The 18,961-nt window shown below is 53.3% G+C and overlaps 2 protein-coding genes across 2 annotated transcripts; both read right to left on the bottom strand.

The window, feature by feature from the left end:
* Positions 1 to 5,504, bottom strand: NCLIV_047600 (hypothetical protein; the record flags this gene model as incomplete). The annotated part of the gene is made up of 8 exons (XM_003884311.1): positions 1 to 169; positions 662 to 908; positions 1,358 to 1,829; positions 2,150 to 2,454; positions 2,878 to 2,955; positions 3,375 to 3,548; positions 4,111 to 4,207; positions 4,782 to 5,504. The coding sequence occupies 8 exons, from the start codon at positions 5,502 to 5,504 to the stop codon at positions 1 to 3; spliced, it is 2,265 nt and encodes a 754-aa protein (XP_003884360.1).
* Positions 5,505 to 8,999: 3,495 nt separating this feature from the next.
* Positions 9,000 to 18,077, bottom strand: NCLIV_047590 (hypothetical protein; the record flags this gene model as incomplete). Its single annotated transcript, XM_003884310.1, has 11 exons — positions 9,000 to 9,443; positions 10,067 to 10,202; positions 10,553 to 10,650; positions 11,225 to 11,298; positions 11,735 to 11,790; positions 12,261 to 12,343; positions 12,786 to 13,199; positions 14,660 to 14,725; positions 16,649 to 16,778; positions 17,374 to 17,534; positions 17,835 to 18,077. The coding sequence occupies 11 exons, from the start codon at positions 18,075 to 18,077 to the stop codon at positions 9,000 to 9,002; spliced, it is 1,905 nt and encodes a 634-aa protein (XP_003884359.1).
* Between the last annotated feature and the right edge of the window lie 884 nt (positions 18,078 to 18,961).

Genomic DNA, 18,961 nt, shown 5'->3' with positions numbered 1-18,961 from the left:
TTAAAGCGCGTCATCGTCGCCATCATTGTCTCCGTCTTCGTTGCCACCCTTGCCATCTCCATCATCACCGGAAAACAGGGGTTCCTCCTCCGAGCCCCCACCGCCTACAGATCGGTTTCGAACCATGGCAATGATTTCCGGCAGGAAGTACATAATTACACACACGATACTGAGAAGCACACCGACGAAGATTGCTACCCCTGTGGGAGTAGTGATAACAGCCTGAATGAAGAGGAAAATGGATATAGCCAATATTACATAAAAAAGCTTTTTGTGCCTTGACGTTTTGGACTTTTGTTTCTCGTTTACATTCCCGGAGTCGTCTGATTCGTTCTCGTCTCCTAAAAAGGAAAGGGCTCTCGCTTCTCCGTCAGGCAACGAAATGACTTGCATTTCGGCTGCCTGAGCCGCGTCATTCCCTGCTTGATCTCTTCGCTTCCTGCTCGCTGACCTGCCAGTGCTAAAATCTTGTGTTCGCAAGTCCGTTCGTCGCGTGTCTTCGCCACTCTCCTCCCGTAGACTGACGAAGGCAGCTGATGCGCTTCGGCGGCCTTTACCAGAGGAACCGACTGCCCTCCTCGATTTCTTGATCTCCGCGTTCGCGACAGCCCTAAAACACTTTTCAACGAATTGCCCATAGCCAGCCAAAGCTGTGACGCACTTCATATTAGCTCCCGATCGCGACGCCATTTCAAGCAGCATCGCATCCGTGACCAGATGCCCCGTGCGAGTGTTTTGCCCCTTCGCCGCCAGTCTCTGTCCGACTCGCGCCGCGACCGAGGACGCCCCCGAACTACCCCGGTGCATGCTGCTCAGAAAAGACACCAGCCTTGTAATCATCTTGAGCAGCCATTTCCACTTGGCAATCACGTTCAATACCTTGCGGCCTGCTCGCCCTGAACCACTGACTGCAGAGAGAGGCAACACACGCGACAAACGGCAGTCGGTTGCTTTGGTGTCCCCTCTGCTCTCGAGCGTTTTCTCTGTGCCTCACCGGAATTCCCCCGCGTGCGCCTTGCTGCGGAGTGGAAACACGTGCAGAGCTTTCCACTTCATCATCTGCGTGCACGCGAAATACGAAATTCCAGGGCCTCCTACAGTGCTCAGTGCACGCCTCCTCGGTTGCTTTTGTGCATCACCCGGAATCTAAAAATGAAGAGCGCCGCGATACGAGCGGGAGATAGATGGCAAAAAGATGCGTATTCGCCCCAAAAGTCCGTAGGAACGCCGTGTCGTGCCGACTGGGACACGACTGTGCCGCCTTCTCGAACGGAAGAAGGGCTCAAACTGGCGACAGAGCGGCGCAACGGGCGCACTGCGAGGGCCCCCCCACGCAGCACGTGGTCACGAGGCTTACCAAGAGAGAAGATTTGTTGCAGTTGTTCCGTGAGACGGCCTCGGGCTTTGTCGAGCGCTTCAGCCGTGGGAATTGTCGTCTGGAGGATGTGCGGGAGTTCCCCAATGAGTTTGATGGCGGCCGCTGTGTCCTTTCCCGCCACGAGGTGCATTAATTGTTTCCACGGCTGCTCCATGTTGACGGAGAAAATCATGGCGAGGCAGTTCCCCGAAGGGGGGTGCGACGCCAGGCAGTCGCGGGCTGAAGGAAGTGCGGCTCGGGCCACGCTGAGGATCAGCGCCCGGGTGAAAATGTCGCCGCCGGAGACTCGGACCGTCCCGTCACTCGTCTTCAGAAGGTGCTTCTTCCGCCGCAGTTTCCGCACCTCATTTGGACACGTTTTGGTGGTCCACACTTGCGTCAACAGCGCGATGAACATCCCGTCAAAAGCTGCGGGCGTCCCGAACTCTGCGAGGTGAACTAGCTTGTAGAGCTGAGGAGACACCGCAGGCACACGCCAAGAGGAGCCAAGGGAAAACGGGAAGATTGAAGGACGCGCAACCGGAGAGTTCTCCCATCGCCACAGATGCCGCGCATGTGCTCTGAAAGCAGCAGTTGCACTCCCCGCCGAGACTGTGACTATTTTCTTCCAGAGAAGCAAATGCGTTAGGTTTCTGAGAATGTAAAGCATGCGAAAACGAGGAAGGCGCGTCGGCCGCACCCAGACACACGCTACAACCTGGCAAATTCGCCTTCTCCTGGTGAAAGGGGTGTGAGGGGCGGAACCAAACACTGAGACCGGAACAAACGTACACTGTGCAGGTGCTGAACCCTGTCTCGCTGGCCTTTGTTTCCTGCACGTTGCAGTTTTCTGGTCTTTGTCTTCTCGTTCCTCGACACTTCTTCGCGGTACACACACGAGGGCGCGAGGTAACTGCCGGGACCACCATCTTCGTCAGACGCCAGATGTTTTGCATAGGCGGAGGCCGATTCAGAGACGCCAACGACGAATTCGCCCAGCCGAACGGAGGCAGGCCCGACCGGTATTCTCTGGATTGGATCGAACGCGCCTCGTCGCCTCCGCGGAGATGAACCTTCGCTGTTCGCAGCGTCTCCGCCTGAGAGAAGCGCATACACTCAGGCGCGGATGTGGAGCGAAACGAAAAGGCCACGAGCGAGCGCGAGGCCACCCGAGCACGGAAGGGATCGAAAGGAGAACCCTGGGGAGATGGATGGACAGCTGGTGCATGCACTGCGCCGTGTACAAGGAGAGATGAAGGAGCTAAGAAGGAAAAACCGGATTTGAAACAATGGGAAAAGGAGGGTCGGGAAGGGGAGCGGATCAGGAAACGGGAGGGAACCAATAGGGATCGCGATAGGAAGGAGAAAGTGACACCATGTGAAACCGCGTGCGCTAGCCCGCTAGCCTCAAACGCGACCTAGCCATTTGGTTCAAGGAAAACGGTTCAGCTGTACGGACTGCCTTCGCGTCCTTTTCGTGGACGCGCCTGGGTGGGATCGAACTGCGAGTGTCTTCTTACTCATGTGGTGGACCGTCAGTTCGTTCATGTGAGTGAAAAAGGGCTGGACGAGAGGAATTTCGATGGCTTCCAAGCATTCTGAAAAGCGAAACAGAGAGGCACATCGCGTGTCCGTCCACTCTGGGCACTGCTTCATCTCCACTGGAGCGCCCTCGCGCTTAGGTTTCACCGAAGGGATGTCGAGAGGAAGAGCTACAGAGAAAGAGCTCCTCACAGATCCACGGACAAGGGGGAGAGAGCGGTACATCTGCGACCAGGGCGCGGTAGAAAAAACATAGACGCAGGTACAAGTAAGTTGCGCTGTAACTCTATATTTGTTTGCTTGCACGCACTCGTTCTCATAAAGGTAGGCACGTCGGCATTATTATTGCCAAGGAGCTACACAGCAGAACGGTTGCCTTCTCTGCCAGAGGACCGAGTCGGTTGAATAAAGTTGTGGGCGACGCCGTTTGGAAGACACCGGCTCGTTTCTGGTTCGGTCCCTTCGCTTTTCTCACCTCGGAAGCTGAGGCCGTTGCACTGAAGGTTGTCGGCCAATTTGTGATTGATGCGTCCTGAAAAGAGAGTGCACAGCTCCATCAGCTTGGGCCATCCCTTGAACTTCTTGCAAAACGCGGAGAACTTCTTGGTCCTCGCCTTTTCGTCACGAATTCGCACACACTTGAGCTCCGCTGCAACACACGACGCACACCACAGGCACTTCACGTACGCAAGACAGTGTACACGCTGTTACCGTTCGACAGATACAATACAGACGTGTACACGGCTATATACATACTCACCTATGGTAACAATATTCATGTATATCCATATCCATGTGAAGATACATATGCACCTATATATATATATATATATGAGAGAAACGAGTAGCGCCCATATGCATATTTCTATCTGTAAATGCACAGTTAAGCTGATAGATCTCTAGTGGAAAAGAACCACTTGAAGACTACGTATTAAATACAAGAAAGAGAACCAAGCCGTGTGCGGCGACGGAGAATTGTGAAAGGATCCAGACAGCCCAAGTTCCGCATCAGCAGGTTAAGATTTCTGCCTCTGTTGTTGTATTCCAAGTAAGTCCTGGGTTTTTCTTCGCTTCTCCCAGCAAGACCAATTGCACCGCTAAGCCTGTGGCGCGATTCTCGATGGCGCTCTGTTGCGAAGGTTCGTTTTGGGAAACGCGCGAGTCTGTCTCCTCCCGCATCTCCCGGTCACTCAGCCCTTTGGAAGGCTCACCGTCAAGTTTTTTCGGGTCTTCGAGGTACTTGTCGATGGCTGCGGCTTCGTTGCCTTTCTTCTTGAGACTTGTGGGGTTGAAGATGCGCATGAAAAACTGAACCCCCCACGCACCGCCACAGGCACATTCTGGCACGTTGGCGGAGCAGACTACCGCGCGGAATCTGAAAACGGAGGCTGCCGTATCGGTTGTCAGGACTCGTTTAGTGTTTACGCGTCCTTCCTGGGCCCAATAGAATCTACGTAGGACTGCCTCGTTCGAAATGCGTTGTCTTCTCGAACGTCACACGATATGTCTCTCTATAGATGGATACGGATGGGATTACCTAAACATCTTCCTATCTATTTATGTTTAACGACTGAATCTGGACGCGGGCCGCGTCTGACCTATCCCCGCCTGTTTTCGTAGGTCTGCGAAGGCGTGAGTGCGGTCGTGCGTAGGTTTCGGTTCCTAGCACACGTTTTTCAGCTTTTCCCGGTCTGTGTTTCCTCTCAGAAAACGTTTTCATGCAAACCCAGAGGTGTTCCCAAGTCTCTCTTGCCGGCCGTTTCGAGGGTTTCATCCAAACTGCCTGTGCCTTTGGATCTCTCTCCCAGACCTTCACTGCGGTGTGTGTGTGTTTCCTCGCCTCCGCATCCCGACACCTTCCCATCTCCAGTCTCTTACTTACCCCGATGATTTTCTTTTTCAGCCAGTGCCGGGCTCCGCCAAGGAAGCCGCGGCTCTGAGCGCTTCGCGTCTTTCCGGGAGACGAGGCGGAAGAGCCTGCCTCGTCGTCGCCTTCCTCCGACAAGGCGCGTTTCAGTCCTGGACTGATCACGGCAGAGGTCGAAGCCCCGGCGGCGTCCAGTTCTTCCAAGATTTCTTTCCCCTCCGATTCGCCCCGCGCCGGGGTCGCGGGGCGGGTCCCGAGTCCCGGGTGCTCGACAATCTCGCCGTTTGCGCGGTGCTCTAGCACTGTGACTTCGAGCGGCACCTGCAGGAGAGAGAGGCGAGGCGCGGCTTTCGCGAACCTTCCGGGTTCTGCGCGAGAAACCGCAGAGAGGAAGGACGGTCTGGGCCCTGACGCGGGCGCTCCGGGCGCCAGAGGCCATTGGGAAGTCTCCGGGCGCACGGCGGGCGAAACGGGGTCGGATGGGGACTGCGGGGAGACATCAAAGAGCGGCGCACCAGCGACAGGCGAGCGCGGAGACACCGGAGCAAGGAGCGGAGAGAAGAACGGGGACGCAAACGGCGAAGAAACTGAAGGAGAGATGGAGTCTAGAGGCGGCGCGGCGGCGAGGGAGGTTCCCGGGAAAAGCGAGACGGATATGAGACACTGGAGAGACACGAGACTGGAGAGAGCGAGGAGCGGAAGGTGAAACGGCCGCGAGGCGACGCGAGAGCCCTCCATTGTGCAGGCAGAACGAGAGAGACACATTCGAGGCAACCGACACAGTCGCGACAGGAGGACCACTTCCTCCTTCGCTTTTCTGGGCCCCGCACTGCGTCAGTGCGTTTGTGTCAGTTTCACGCTCGTTTTCGGGGTCTCCGGCAGCCTTGACGCGCGCGTGCATCCACTCTCGCCCCAGCGCTCAGGGGACTCTGCGAATCCTCGGCTCCAACTCCGGGAACTTCTTCTCCGATTCTCGTGTTGTGTTTCCCCCCCCCCCCAGCTCTCAGTTCTTTTTTCAAGTCCGCGCGACCGTCCTCATCAGCGCTTTCCCGAGCCCTCAATTTTTGGGAGCGCGACATTTACACTCGCGTGGCTAGCGGAGAAGCGGCGAGTTGGCCTTTTCAAGAGAAGGAAAAAGGAAGGCGAACAAAGCAGAAAAGAAGTTGGTTAGAGAGCCTTGAGGCGTTTTCCCGCGAACAGAAAGCGCCTGGCCACGAGTGCCGCACTTCGGGTTTTGTTCCGCGAGGCTGAGACTGCCGGTTGAAGCGCCGGCGACGCAAAACCTTGCGGGAATCCGGCCACAGAAAGGTAAGGTGACGAGAAAAAAGATCCGAAAGCGAGAAAAAGCGATACGATTGGGCGCGTGTCCCTGCCTGCCGCGTCGCTAGTTCCTTTCTCTGCCGCGAACGCTCTCTCAAATTCAAGACACTGGGCACTGCCGCAGGCTGCGCGTGTTTGTACTCTCTGACCCCGCTGAGTCTTCTCTTGCAAAGTTAGAACTCTCGGAAAGCAGCCTCCACACTCGCTCTCTGGGACGGGAGAAAACGAAAGGGGAGGACGTTCCCTCCTCCCGAGTCTCTCTGTCCCCAGAAAGGCCGCTGGGAAAAACCTTTCACCGGGAAATGGAGAAACCCCGCACGCGAGGCTTTGCCCGACGTGCTAGCCGTAGATTCCGCGGAGTGTCGACTCCGACAGACACGAGAAACTGAATTGACAAGAGAGGGCGCCGAAAACTCGAGGTCCCCAAGCGAAAAAAAGCACCAGCTTACTCTCGGGGTTTCTTCGTTTGGGGTCTTTTCCTTCGCGATTCGTGTTAAGATGAACATCTGCAAGACACAGACACGGACTCGACACTTTTGCCTGCTCAATTCGCCTTCTCCAGGCAAAAACCGCACGTCAGCGAATCCCGGCGATACACTTCCCGGGGTACAGAGAGGACGCGCCAGCGCGTGGAACGAGGACTCTTGATGCGGACGAGAAAGGTGGAGTGTTCGTTCTGGCTGCGGAAGCAGGTTTGTGTGGCCAGTGAATCGTTCTTTCGCCGCTCCCCAAGAAGGGCGAAAAGCGCGCAGGCTCGGCCGGTGGCCCTCGGCACTCAAACAGAACATAGAGGGAGGCTCCACATCGAGGGGGTACGTGCACTTGTTAAGAAAACAGAGACTTCCAGAGGGAAAAGGTGGAGGCCCGAACAAGCTTAGCTTGAAAGTTTCGTTCAGAGACCCGACGGTAACCCCTGGAGACGTCGCAGAATCGCCGTCCTCCCTCGAACAACGCGAACGCGCGAACAGCCGCTGGAGGGAAAACAAACGGGCAAGAGAAGCTTGAGGCACAGGGAGACGAGCAGAACTTTTGTCCACCGAGGGGGGTGTAGCAGCCAGAAAGTCGGCGACAACGCGGAGAGCGCTTTTCTTTCTTACGAATCTGCCCCTCGCCGTTTGCTTCTTGGCGCCACGCCAGCTGCGAGGTGGAGGGCTTTCGTCACTTTCTCGCGTTTCTCCCGAAACGTCGACTCCAGGCGCGGTCTATCGCGCCGGCTTCCCGACCTGAGCAAGGCGCCGACGATAAGGTGAGGGTGAATCCAGAGGCGCTGGCTTCAGAGAGCAGCAAGCGGGGCTGAGCGGCTGTTTCCGCCATTGAAGTACGCGTTCAGAAGCGTAGAAACACAAGTCGCACCACCTGCCGTAGAATTGCAGCTTTCGAAACACAGTTTTCCCGAGTACCTTGCGGGAAGATACCTCCTCGTGACGAGCACCACTATAAACAACAGTTGAGTGGACCCAGCTAGAAGGAAACGGTGGCGCAGACCTCGCTTGCTTCGAACCAGGGAGCGCAGGAGACCTCAAGCGTCGCTGTTTTGTGTAGGGGTGGCCTTTTGTGACGTTGTGCGAAATAAACGGTTCAAGCCAAGCACATTCTCCAAGGGCGAATGTCTCTTGCTCGCCTGGAAGAGAGACTTGAAAGAAAGAGTCGTTAAGGCTGGCGGTCTAACTCCGCAAATTGCCACAAACTCCCCTTCTGGAAGCGAGGAGAGTCCACAGAACACCTTCACACCGCCTGTCCTATGTCCCACATTACGCATCTGCACATCTATCCTTGACGCCCACGCACATATATACACATAAGTATATATATATATATATATATATATGAATGCGTATGATTATGCAGGCGCAGTTATGTGCGTACAGTTGAGTATGGGGCATAGTGAATGTAAGGCTCCCACCGAGGTCAGTTATCTGTTGTTGTTTTTTATGCGCCAGTGAATAGGTACGTCTGTGTATGCGTGTCGTCGCCCTTTTTACTGTTGGGGTAATGCACCTTTTCGCGGGCATCGGCATCGAAGGAATCGCAAACAATGAGACTTCAACTGAGAATTTTAGGCACTAGAATGGAAATGTGCGCGACGCTCTGTGTGGACTTGTGACGAAGCGTCCACGGCGGGGAACTGGCGAATTTTTCCGCGCCAGAGAAAGGTTCGCTTTCGAAAGAAACCCAAGCGGCGACACAGATCGAAAGACGCATGAAGGGAGAGAATGTTGAAAGTGGTTTACGAAAAACCAAAAATCGAGAATGTGACAATCCGACCATAAAAAACATTCTACCGGGGACCTCTGAAGTCGCCTGCTACAGCACACCGCCGCAAGACGGACCAAGTGGAGACAAGATTTTCGAAAAACGCGCCCGTTCGCGCTTTTGATTTTTCGCGTGGCTGGCCAGGATCAAAAGCCAGGACGCATGCACCATCGCATTTCCTGTCTCCGACAAGCGAGAAAGAAATTCAAGAAAAAGTCGACAAGACTTGCACGGGCGGTGCTTCTCTCAAGTGAGTTTGCGAGTCTGCCTCGACATAAGTCGGAACGTAGGGATGTGGAACAATTAGGGAGGGCGCCAGTCTACACACAGAGGTCAAGAGACTGGTGGAAATCGAAGATCCCACCCCTCCAACGCGTCCTCGCGATGTACTGATTTGCGAATACACTTCGACAACGCACCTCGATATATATATATATGTATATGTATATATGTATGAATATATGTTTAGGTAGACAAAGGAATGTACATGGTATGCAGATGAGTGATTCGTCTACACTGGCTATGTGCACGCAAAGAAGTACAGCTCAACATGGACTCAAAGCGCAGCTCTGCGCCGACCTGCTTGGTGACATTCGTCAGTTGCTCAGTTGGATGCGCCTTTTGAGTTTTCTCCTCTCTGGAGATGTGCCTTGCTGTCCTCTAGCCGAGACTGCCTAAGGTAAACTCGCGCGTTCTCTCTGTGTTTAGAGCATGTGGATGTCTAAACGCGGAAGACGGGAAAGAGGGGAGCGGCGGTTGTCTGCGTTTGGCGAGGCGAGAGGTGGAATGGTTGTTTCCCTTTCTGTACTTTGTTTGGATCGAAGAGGGAGGCCGAAGAGAAGAAACCGACAAATTTGTGCGTTTTTGACCCCCTGGAAGGTTCCTTGTCGGCCGCGCGGCGCTTGTCTTGCGGCCTGCGAGTAGTGCAACTCGCGGGAGGAACGGAGACGCGCGGCGGGGAGAGACAACGCGGAGCGGCGAGCAAGCGAGAGGAGACAGCGCCTGAGGAACCTCGGGCAAGGCAGAGAGAAGAGACGCCGTCTTCTCTTCAAGAACGCGTCTCTCGAGGTCTTCCAACTCTGCATTCAAAGCTCCATCGGCGTCCTGAAAACACAAACACTCGAAGCGGGCCCTCGCGTCTTGCGCAAATACTCGCCACAGCTTCCACGAGGACGAGACGCAAAGACAATCTCGCTCTCGAGTGCCAGTCCAAACGAGAGAAGGAAACACGAAAAAGCAACTTACCACACGCTATGGCACACAGATTTATACAAGCATAAATAGATATCTTGCGTCTGCATAGATCAATATGGGAAAACGTGTGTCTACATACTGATATGTATAGACGGATATATGGAGACCCGCGAGTGCTGCGTGCGCATTTGTCTCTAACGTTTCTGTTCAGTGCCTGCCGATCCTTTTTTTTCACATTGATCCCGTAACGGAGACCTCTCCGCTCCGAAAGAAGTTTCTGCTGTTGCGTCTCTCCAGCGTTGTCTAAAAACCCATCCATGCACAGCTGGGAATGCGTGGATCAAAACACGAAGATGCATGCTCCGATCTACGCATAAATGGACCATCATAGGCACACATATATGTAGATATCTATATCTAGACGTATGCGTGTAACACATGCGTATACGGCTATACACACGCATATACTGTGTCGCATAGGGTGAGCTCGTTTAGAAGTTCTTTGCGTGTTTGTTTTTTCGTGTGGAGATTACCGCTGGAGATACACCCGGGGAGATGAAGACTTGGAACGTATCCGCCACGCGCTGAACGGCCTCTTGCGTCTCTCGCGTTTCTGCGATCGTGGCCGTGAGGCTCTCGGGAGACAAACCGAGTAGTGCGGCACTGCTTCTGAAGAAAAGAATGCAGCCAAGACAAGAAACTGAGAAAAAAATACCGAACCACGAGACGGATGGAAGCAAGAAGAGAGAGAAACACGCGTGGGAGAGAGAAGGAAACAAAGATGCATACATCTATGTACAGATAGAGATGCAGGCATACAAAAATAGATACTTAAGGAACAGACGCCGATACACCACGAATACCCATCTACGTATACACACATATACTTACATACACATATATATGTCCATAGATCCGCATGTAGACAGAGCGGCGTACATACACGTGCCGACGTGTATACAGAGAAAGAGGAAGATGAGATGGAAGGACACGCGAGTGAGAGAGCGAGAGAGTCTTACTGTCGATGACTTTCGAGAACCTGATCGTTTTCGGCCAGGGTTTCCGCGACGACGCTGAGCGACCGGATGCGAGCCTGGCAGCCGAGAGAATTCTCGACCTGAAAAAGGAAACGCAGAGCATGGAAAAGAAGGAGAGGCGACGACATGCTGGAGCGGAAATGACAGGCGAAACGTAGGAAAACACTGGAGGTTGGCAAAGGCGCTCGACGGAGCCCAGAAGCAGAGAGGTCGAAAAAGACGAGAGAGGAAGGGGGAAAAGAGACAACAAAAAGGAAGGGGGGAAGGGACATGCGCGCAGAGAGAGAGACACAAAGAAAGGCATGTGACAAGCGGGACGAAGAGAAGAACATGAGGAACAATGGAAGAAGAGGAAAAAGCAGAAACGAGGAAGCAAACACGAGGGAAAAAGGAGTGGCGCATCAAACAGGAACTGAGATAATGAAGAGGAAGTCAGATCAATCGATGAAGGAAAAGAATAAAACACAAAAACAGTTCACAGAGGCTCTCTGGCATCTCCGGACCTTTTCCTCCCCTTCTTGTCCCCTGGGTTGTCTCTCCCCTCTCCTTTATCTTCTCTCGATCTTTCTTCTTTCTCTTGATCTTTCTTCTGAGCTTTTTGCCCTGGACACCTGAAAAGACTGAGAGCGTTGTTAAGTGGGGAGAGAGGCGCACCTGCAAGAGAAGAAAGTCAACTTCATCGCGGCGTTGTTCCACTTGCTTGAGGAAGCGAAGAAGGTGGGACGCACCTGAGAGAAAAAGAGGGAAGAATCGCGGCATCGTGCGATATCGATGTGCGCCGAAAAACAAGAGTGTGCATATAAAAGGAAAGCGCAGAGAAAGGCCCAGCAGAGCTGTCTCTGTCTTCAGTCCAACGTCTGTAGAGATGCATCGCCTCGGCGGCCCACAAGGAAGAAGAACACAAGCGACGACGTGCACGTCGAAAAGAAAAAACAGACACCGCGGCGTTCCCTCCGTTTGAAAGAGCTCCGACTTGCTTTGCTCGGGAAAACATCTCGCGGGCATCGACTCAACCACGCAGTTTTTTTCGCAAAAAGTCGAGAAAGACTGCCGTTTTCCGCGCACACGCGACTGCCTGGAGCTCGCGCGCCGCGTTCGATTCGCCGTCTTCCGAGAGAAGGTAAGAGCAGAAAATACGAGAAGAAATGCGAGGTTTTTTCTCACTTTTGCGGTCTCCACCGCGCGCCGCCGCGACGACCTGGTTCCGGAGGTGGGCGATCCTGAAATGAGGGGAAAGCGAAAACGAAAAGAGGTAAGAAGAGCGAGCAAGAGCGAAATGGATTTGCGGTGTACATACACTGCCACGGGCACGCGACGCGCGGCGCCGCCGAGAGAAGAAGGAGCGCTTTGTTGAGTGCTCATCCGAGAAAGGGAGAGAAACGGGTGTAGGGAGACAACGGCAGGCAAGAGACAACACTCGGGGCGGGAGAGTTGAGGGAAGCGAAGAACGAAAGCGAAGAGCGGGGCAGAAGAGAATAATGAGGAAGCGAGAGAAGAGAATGAAAAAAAGAAAGAAACGGAGGCAAAGGAAAAGAAGAGAAGGAGAAGGGCCGAGAAAAAATGCAGACAGAAGAGAGTGAAACTGAGAATGGAGAGAAAGAAGCAAGTGACAGAGGAAGGGAAAGACAAAGAGAAGAAGAAAAGAAGGGCACCACGAGAGCGGCAGCGCCTTCACTACACTCGTTCTCACTTATCGCGCAGTCGGCCTGCTGACGCCGTGAGCTGGCGCGCCGCATGGCGACAGAGAGCTCCGCTTTTCTCGGTTTGTGTAACCTGGGAAGGTTGCAAAAAAGGAGAGAAAACCGAACTGAAAGAATGCACGGCCAAGGACAGCCGAGGCATGCGAAAAAAGGAGACAGTCCGACAGCTGTGACGTCTTCGATGAGGGAACCTTGTTCCACAGACAGCCGGCGCAGCTTTGTCGCGAGCTTTGAGAATTCCCTCCCATTTCTGGATTTTTTCAAGCGTTTTAGAAGCCCTCAGCTGCCGCGGTCGCAAGGGGACGTGGCCACATGCAGTCACAGGCGTCAGTAAAACACACACGCATTCCCTATAATGAATACGTTCGACAAAACGTTGTGGATTGACCTTTTTCAAAAACAGACAGCCGCGACAGCCGCATTTGGGTAAAGGTTGAAAGAATGCTAAAAAAGAATTTATTGGACATTTGCTGGTGCTGGGCGCATCCGTTTTTTCCTCTACATGCGTGTCCTACCGCGAGTTCTGTGTCGCGGAATGTGAGTTTCACAACTCTGAGCAGGTGGGGTTGTGCGGTGTCTCGCGCAGGCGTCTCCCGCAACTTCCACCACAGGCGGCGAAGACGACGCCAGAGAGACTCTTTCCGCTCGGCCGCTTGAGGGGCGTCTCCTGTCCTCGCTGCGTCTCTCCCGACCTGATCCTCCGTTCGATCGGAAGACAACGGCAAAGACGAACTCATCGCAGAAATCGGCAAGTGACACAAACTGACTCGAAGACGAGAGGCGGGAGAAGAGGCAGAAGAGGAAGGAGAGGAACAGGAGGAAGATGAATAGGAAGAAGAGGAAGAAGACGTGGAAGAAGAGGAAGACGTGGAAGAAGAGGAAGACGAGGAAGAAGAGGAAGGACGACTGAGAAGGTAGCCGAGGAAGCACTGGAAGGAGAAGGAAGGGAGAGACGACGAGCTCGAGACCTGTGCAAAAGGGCAAAAGAGAGGAGAAACAGACGAGGGACACAAGATATAAAAGCTGGAGAAACAACCAGCTACAAAGAAGAAAGGATGGCTCTTTAGGCGTCCGATTTCTTCCTGCGGAGGGAGAAGCGTTGGGCATACTGTTTCGTTCGCCCCTCCTTTTCCTCTGAAAACGCCGTCCCGTTCTTCAAAGTGCATCCGCTCTTCTCCCCCTTTTCCATATTCACTCACTGCTCTTATAGCCACGGCGAGACGTACGAAATGGATGCAGATAGGGCAGCGTATGCACCCTTCGCTATACGGAGCCGCAACGACTCGTCGAAAGTTCAGGAAGGACCAACTTGTCAACAAGCACAAAGACATGGTCGCAGATTGTACCGAAACTTATACAAGTAACGCACTGCACACACGTACACATACGGATCTGCGCTGAGCCCAACACAGATCACCACATATAGGGTGTACATATACCTACATATATATATATATATATATGAATATCTTTGCATCGATACATACATATGTAGATGTATATGCGTATAGATGTAAGCGTGAAAACTAAATAAAAATAGGAGCTGTTGAGCAGGAAATAATGGTTTTGACCTTTTGCGCCAGGTTGATTCGTGGTTCGCTTTTTTCACCTGCGGCGTCTCGCGCGTCTTCCAGAAGGTCAGGAGAAGTTGCTCAGGCAGGAGGAAGGTTGTTCTGCTCCCTGCATGCTCGTCGTCTGCGGCGAGTTCCCGTTCTTCCCCCTCCTCGTCCTGGAAGCGAGGCGCCAAGAAAGCAAAAGGAACTAAACAGAGGTGATACGGGAAGGAGAAACACAAAGACCCGACAGGCGCGAGAACAAACACCGCGTTTCTCAAGACCAGAGAGATGTGACAGCAAAAAAGAAAATGTGAGCAGAAAGCTCACAGCAATCTCACAAAAAACTCGCTTCCGCCTCGTCCGAGAGAAACTTTTTGTTTTCTTCTTCAAGACCTACCGTTTCTCTCTCCCTCTTTTCTCCGCCTCTTCTTTCGACCTTGCTCTCTTTCACCTTCTCTCTTTTTTCTTTTCCTCTTCTATCCTCTCCCTCGCTTCTTTTTCATTGAGACGCGTCGCCTTTTTGCCTCGCCGCGGGGTGCAAAGACAGACTGGGGTTGCATGCGCGACGGAAGAAGGAAGCATCTCTCTGTGGAGAGAGCCGCTACAACACGTGTTTCTGCGTTCCGCTTCAAAGGCTTTCTCTCCATAGTGTGCACTCTAGTCCACAACAGCAAAGGCCTCCAAGTACCAGAAATCCCAGAACGGAGAGCACAGACGCCAGGAGGCTCCTCAGGGGTGCCGTGTCTATTCTGTCAGCCTCTCGCATCTTTTCCTCTCGCCCTTCGTCCTCTCTTGCAACTTTCCTTCTTTCCTGAAAAGGCATCGCGTCTCACCAGTAAATTTCCTTCCTTAGGCGCCTGGGCCGTGCGCAGCCAGTGGATGAATTCAACTGTCCATTCCTGCATGCACAGGAAAGGGCTCGTGCGGCGACAAACACAACCGTCTCCTCTGTGCGGAATGGCCAGGGGGAAAACGGACTCCAGTTGTGAGATATGCACACAAACACGTTCTTCGTGATTGCTGTGCACCACCCCGCACAGGTACGGTTAACACGGCTGAAAGTGGGTTGGATTTCATTCTCCCACTCCACCTCATTGAACCTCGAGACACAGACGCGCTCTTTTCAATACCTCAATCACGTTCCTAACAAGAGGAACACACAACTTCAGTACACGTGCGCCTACACATACCCGCATAAAACATACATACATATACAGATATATATATATATATATATATGTTTGATGCATGGATACATACGAGGCTGAATCACGAGGGAGCACTCACAGAAGAGACACTCAGATATTCATTTTGCATGTGCAAAGATGTACGGATGACCGCAAAAATGTATACCGTCAGTTGAGCACAGTTGACAAAGAGTGACGTTGGGCTACTCATTCTTCACCAAAGACTGTTTACCTCCATCGCAGCTGTGCAGATGTACACGTCGCTGTCTGTTTCGCGGCTCTTGTCTAGTGCTCGCCTCTTCGTCCCCCCGTCCTCTTCACCTCTTCGCCTCTTGCGCGCTGAGACACTCTCGCGTTTATCTCTACTCTGCAGAGAGCTTTGGACCTTCCGGTACGCCGCAGCCAACGCACGGTGCGCGGTTCTGTCAACTCGGGTGTACATACTCCGGCACACTGGCGCCGCCTTCTCCAGAAGCAGCGAAGACACAGACGACAGAGAGGAAAGAGAAGACAAAGAAGAGGAAGAAGAGAGAGAAGAAGAGGAAGAAGAGAGAGCAGAAGAGGAAGAAGAGGGGGAAGGAGCGACTTGGTGTCGCGACGAAAGGGAAGAGAGTGGGGAGGAGGCAGCTTGAGACGGCGAGGGAGACAGGGGAGCACCGAGGAAAGGGGCAGCGGGGTTCTGCGGGCTTTGCACGCCCAGGACAGATTCGAAAAGCGTGTGACTCTTCTCTTCGGACCGTCCTTTCATTTCCGTTTGCGCATCCTGAGTCGCTCGCCGCGAGGCAGCGCCGTAGACCTCTCTCAAGTCGGCAGCTCGCCTGACAGCTCCTGCGTCGCAGAGGCCTCGAAGGAGACGCTGAGGATCTGGACGAAAAGGAGGAACCGACAAAAGGCGAAGCTGCATCAGGGACGGAAAACACACAGTTCACCGCGAGACATCTCCGTCTCGCCCCCTGTCCACGCTTCCCTTCTCGTCTTCTTTCTGCTTTCGGTTTCTCTTTCTCCTTTCTCGCTCTTTCTCGTCCCCTGTCGTTCGCTTTACCCATGAGGGTCCAGGGACATTCTGTCGAGCCGAGGAGAGCAGGTAGGAAACGCGCGAGAGCCGAAGAAGGAAAAAACGGATTTCCACGGAGACGGCAAAGCGCATCGGAAGCCTGAAAACACACAGCCCCCGACGCACCTCGGCATGCGCCAATTCGACAACCCCATGTAAGTAGGTAACTATAGACATTGTCATGCCTGTGCTACAAATTCACATGCATAAACGTTCTCACAGAGGCATCTATATTCACAGAGAGACATGAACATAGATGCGTATGAATATGGCAGGTATACGCATATATATACATATATATGTAGATAAATGATGTCTCTGCAACTGGTGAAGGAACTGAGATGCTTATTTCAAGACGGCCAGGCTAAGTCGGACGCGAGTCGACCCTAAAACCGGCAGGCTTCGCCGACTAGGCAGCTCTTCAGACTTTTTCGGAATGTCGCAGAGGTCCGTGTGGAGAGCAACATCTGCGAAGGAAGCAGGTGTAGATGCGAATTTGCGGTGTCTGTACAACTCGCCAGTTCCCGGTTTTCGTCGGCTCCGCGCATCTCTGTGACAAGGAGGCGGGCCTTTGCACCTACTCGCGTCCAGAATTCGAGTTTTCCACTTTCTTGGAAGGGACTTCCCACGGCGGCAGGAGTGCGATCGCGTTCTGGCAGGTAGGGGCTCATCAAGAAGCGTCTCTGCGCCGGAGACAACTGCTCGAGGTGTCTGCAGAAAACAACTCCGCTCGGGTGCGTCAAAATTCACACGTGAAACGAAAAAGGCGCGAGACACGGGCTTGATCTAAGCACGCGCATGCGTGCGGAAACATATATATATATATATATATATATATATATGTGTATGTATTGCATGCAAAAAGGTAGAGGGCGCCACAGACAGCTCGAGTGCTAACGATAACAGGCGTGCGCCAGGCACACGAGCGTTTGCATGCTTGTCCCCTCTGCTGAGGTGCACGTACACCTACGTGTATAACCTTCCGGACCTCGTCCTGATTTTAAGACCAAAGTATCCAGAAATCAAGATGGGCACAAAAAAGACGCCACGCTGTGCGTATATGTATAGTTTTCTTTATGCACATCTCTGCATGCATTAAGGTATACCTATATATATATATATATATATATATTCCGTATGTGGGGATTCCCAGATCCATTCACAGAGAGTACTTGCGTGAATGAGAAATTCTGCATGCGTGTTCGGGTCAGCAACTGAAAGCACATGCCCAGACGGGGAAGGAAAAGCGACGGAGTGTTCACAAGAGAAACGGAGTCTGGACAAAAGGAGTTGCTTGCTCGCTTACTGAAGGAAATCGAGGAGCACCGGGTCAGCGGATCTCAGCGCTTCTTCCGGGAAGGGAAGGGAAGAGCGTCGCATCTTTTCAGGTGTATACACACCTGAGGAAGGCGGATCTTCCGGAAGGCCAGAGAAGGCATCACTCTCGCATCTCGCCGGCGGTTCTTCCTGCGGTGGGGCGCAGCGCAGAGACAGAAACGAAGACTCGGGTGCGAGTCTGAACAGGGTTGTGTGAGCATCTCTGCTTGTCTAGCTGAGACAAGGTACGATCTACAGAGCAAAAGGACTGCGCTTCGAAAGAATGCCAGCGTGGCGAAGAGAGGCGGTGAAGCAGGAGGGACCCAGGAAGCTGGTGTCCAGAAAACGTGCGTGAACCGAGGAACAGGAAAGAGATGGAAGTAGGAAGCGCGCAGAGGCGAGAGAGGGAGTGTAACGGCTTCCTTCTTCTGCCTGCAACACGGCGCTTACTCTGACGAAAGAAGAAGAGCAACCGGCGACGGAGGCCGAGGGAGAACGAAGGAAACTCGGAGCGGAAGCGACAGTCGGGCAGTGAGGCTGTTTGGCGGGAGAAGGAAGAGAAAGAGAGGCCTGCGGAGGAGAAGACGCGCGTGCGTTTGTGTCGAGAAGGCCGTTTGCTTTCAAGAAATCGCGATAACGGCCAGGAGTTGCAGGCGGTGCGCCCAGAGGCACGGGGCCCGGTCTGTACGGCATTCTGGAAGAAACGATGGCCAGAGAGCAAGGAGAAAAGACCAAGTGAGAGCGGCTGTGACGGTGCAAAGAAAACGCTTGCCTCTGAGAAGCGGCAGGGAAGCGGCCCAGCGGTGGGGGACGAACAGAGAAATTGGAAAAAGGTATTTCGGCAATACGTGAAATACGGAGACTCTCCCGGTGCGGCGACACTCTGGCCAGGCAGCGAAGAAAAAACCGACACACTCAGCAGAAGGAAAGAAGTGGCCGGAGAATGTGAAGAGAGAAGAAAAAGGGGAAAGACGGAGAAGAAAAGGAAAGAGTTAGAAGGAGAAAGGAAAACGGCGAGGGGTCGGAGTGTCTTGTGAAGAAGGCTGTGTCTCTAGTGCTGCCAAGACAAAACCCTCACGCCGACGAAGAGCGAGATTTCTCCCGTCGCATCGAGGTTTGATACTGAGTTGAAAGGGATGCATCCAGACGCTTGTCGAGTCGGTTTCTGTGTTTCTCCCGATTTCTTCCCAGCAAAAAATCTGAAGGAAACCGAAGACCTGGAAATCGCTGCCGTGCATGCGTTGCCGAGATGTGCATGTCGCATAGCCATCCTCCGCTTTTGGAGGGATGCCGATACACACCGAGAAATTCCACTCGCAAACTGTCTTTCGACGTTCTCTCTGCCGTCCCTTTTCGTCATCTTTCTTAGTCTTCCGAGTTTTCTCTCCTCCTCTCTCGTCTTCCTTCTTTCCTTTTCTCTATGTCCCTCTTCTGTCCCTGTCTCCATCTCTTCATTTTTCTTTCCTCCGCTCCTGGTGTCAGAGTCGGTGCCTTGCGGAAACAGTTTTTTACAGAGGAAACGACGAAAAGTCGCTGGGGCCTCGCGCATCTCTGCCTGCTGGGGAAATCGCGAGAAA

The sequence above is a fragment of the Neospora caninum genome, chromosome X (genome assembly GCF_000208865.1).
Source record: "Neospora caninum Liverpool complete genome, chromosome X".
Classification (NCBI taxonomy): Eukaryota; Apicomplexa; class Conoidasida; order Eucoccidiorida; family Sarcocystidae; genus Neospora; species Neospora caninum.
The sequence above is the reverse complement of the archived record's forward strand: the minus strand, read 5'-3'. Positions and strand labels throughout refer to the sequence as shown.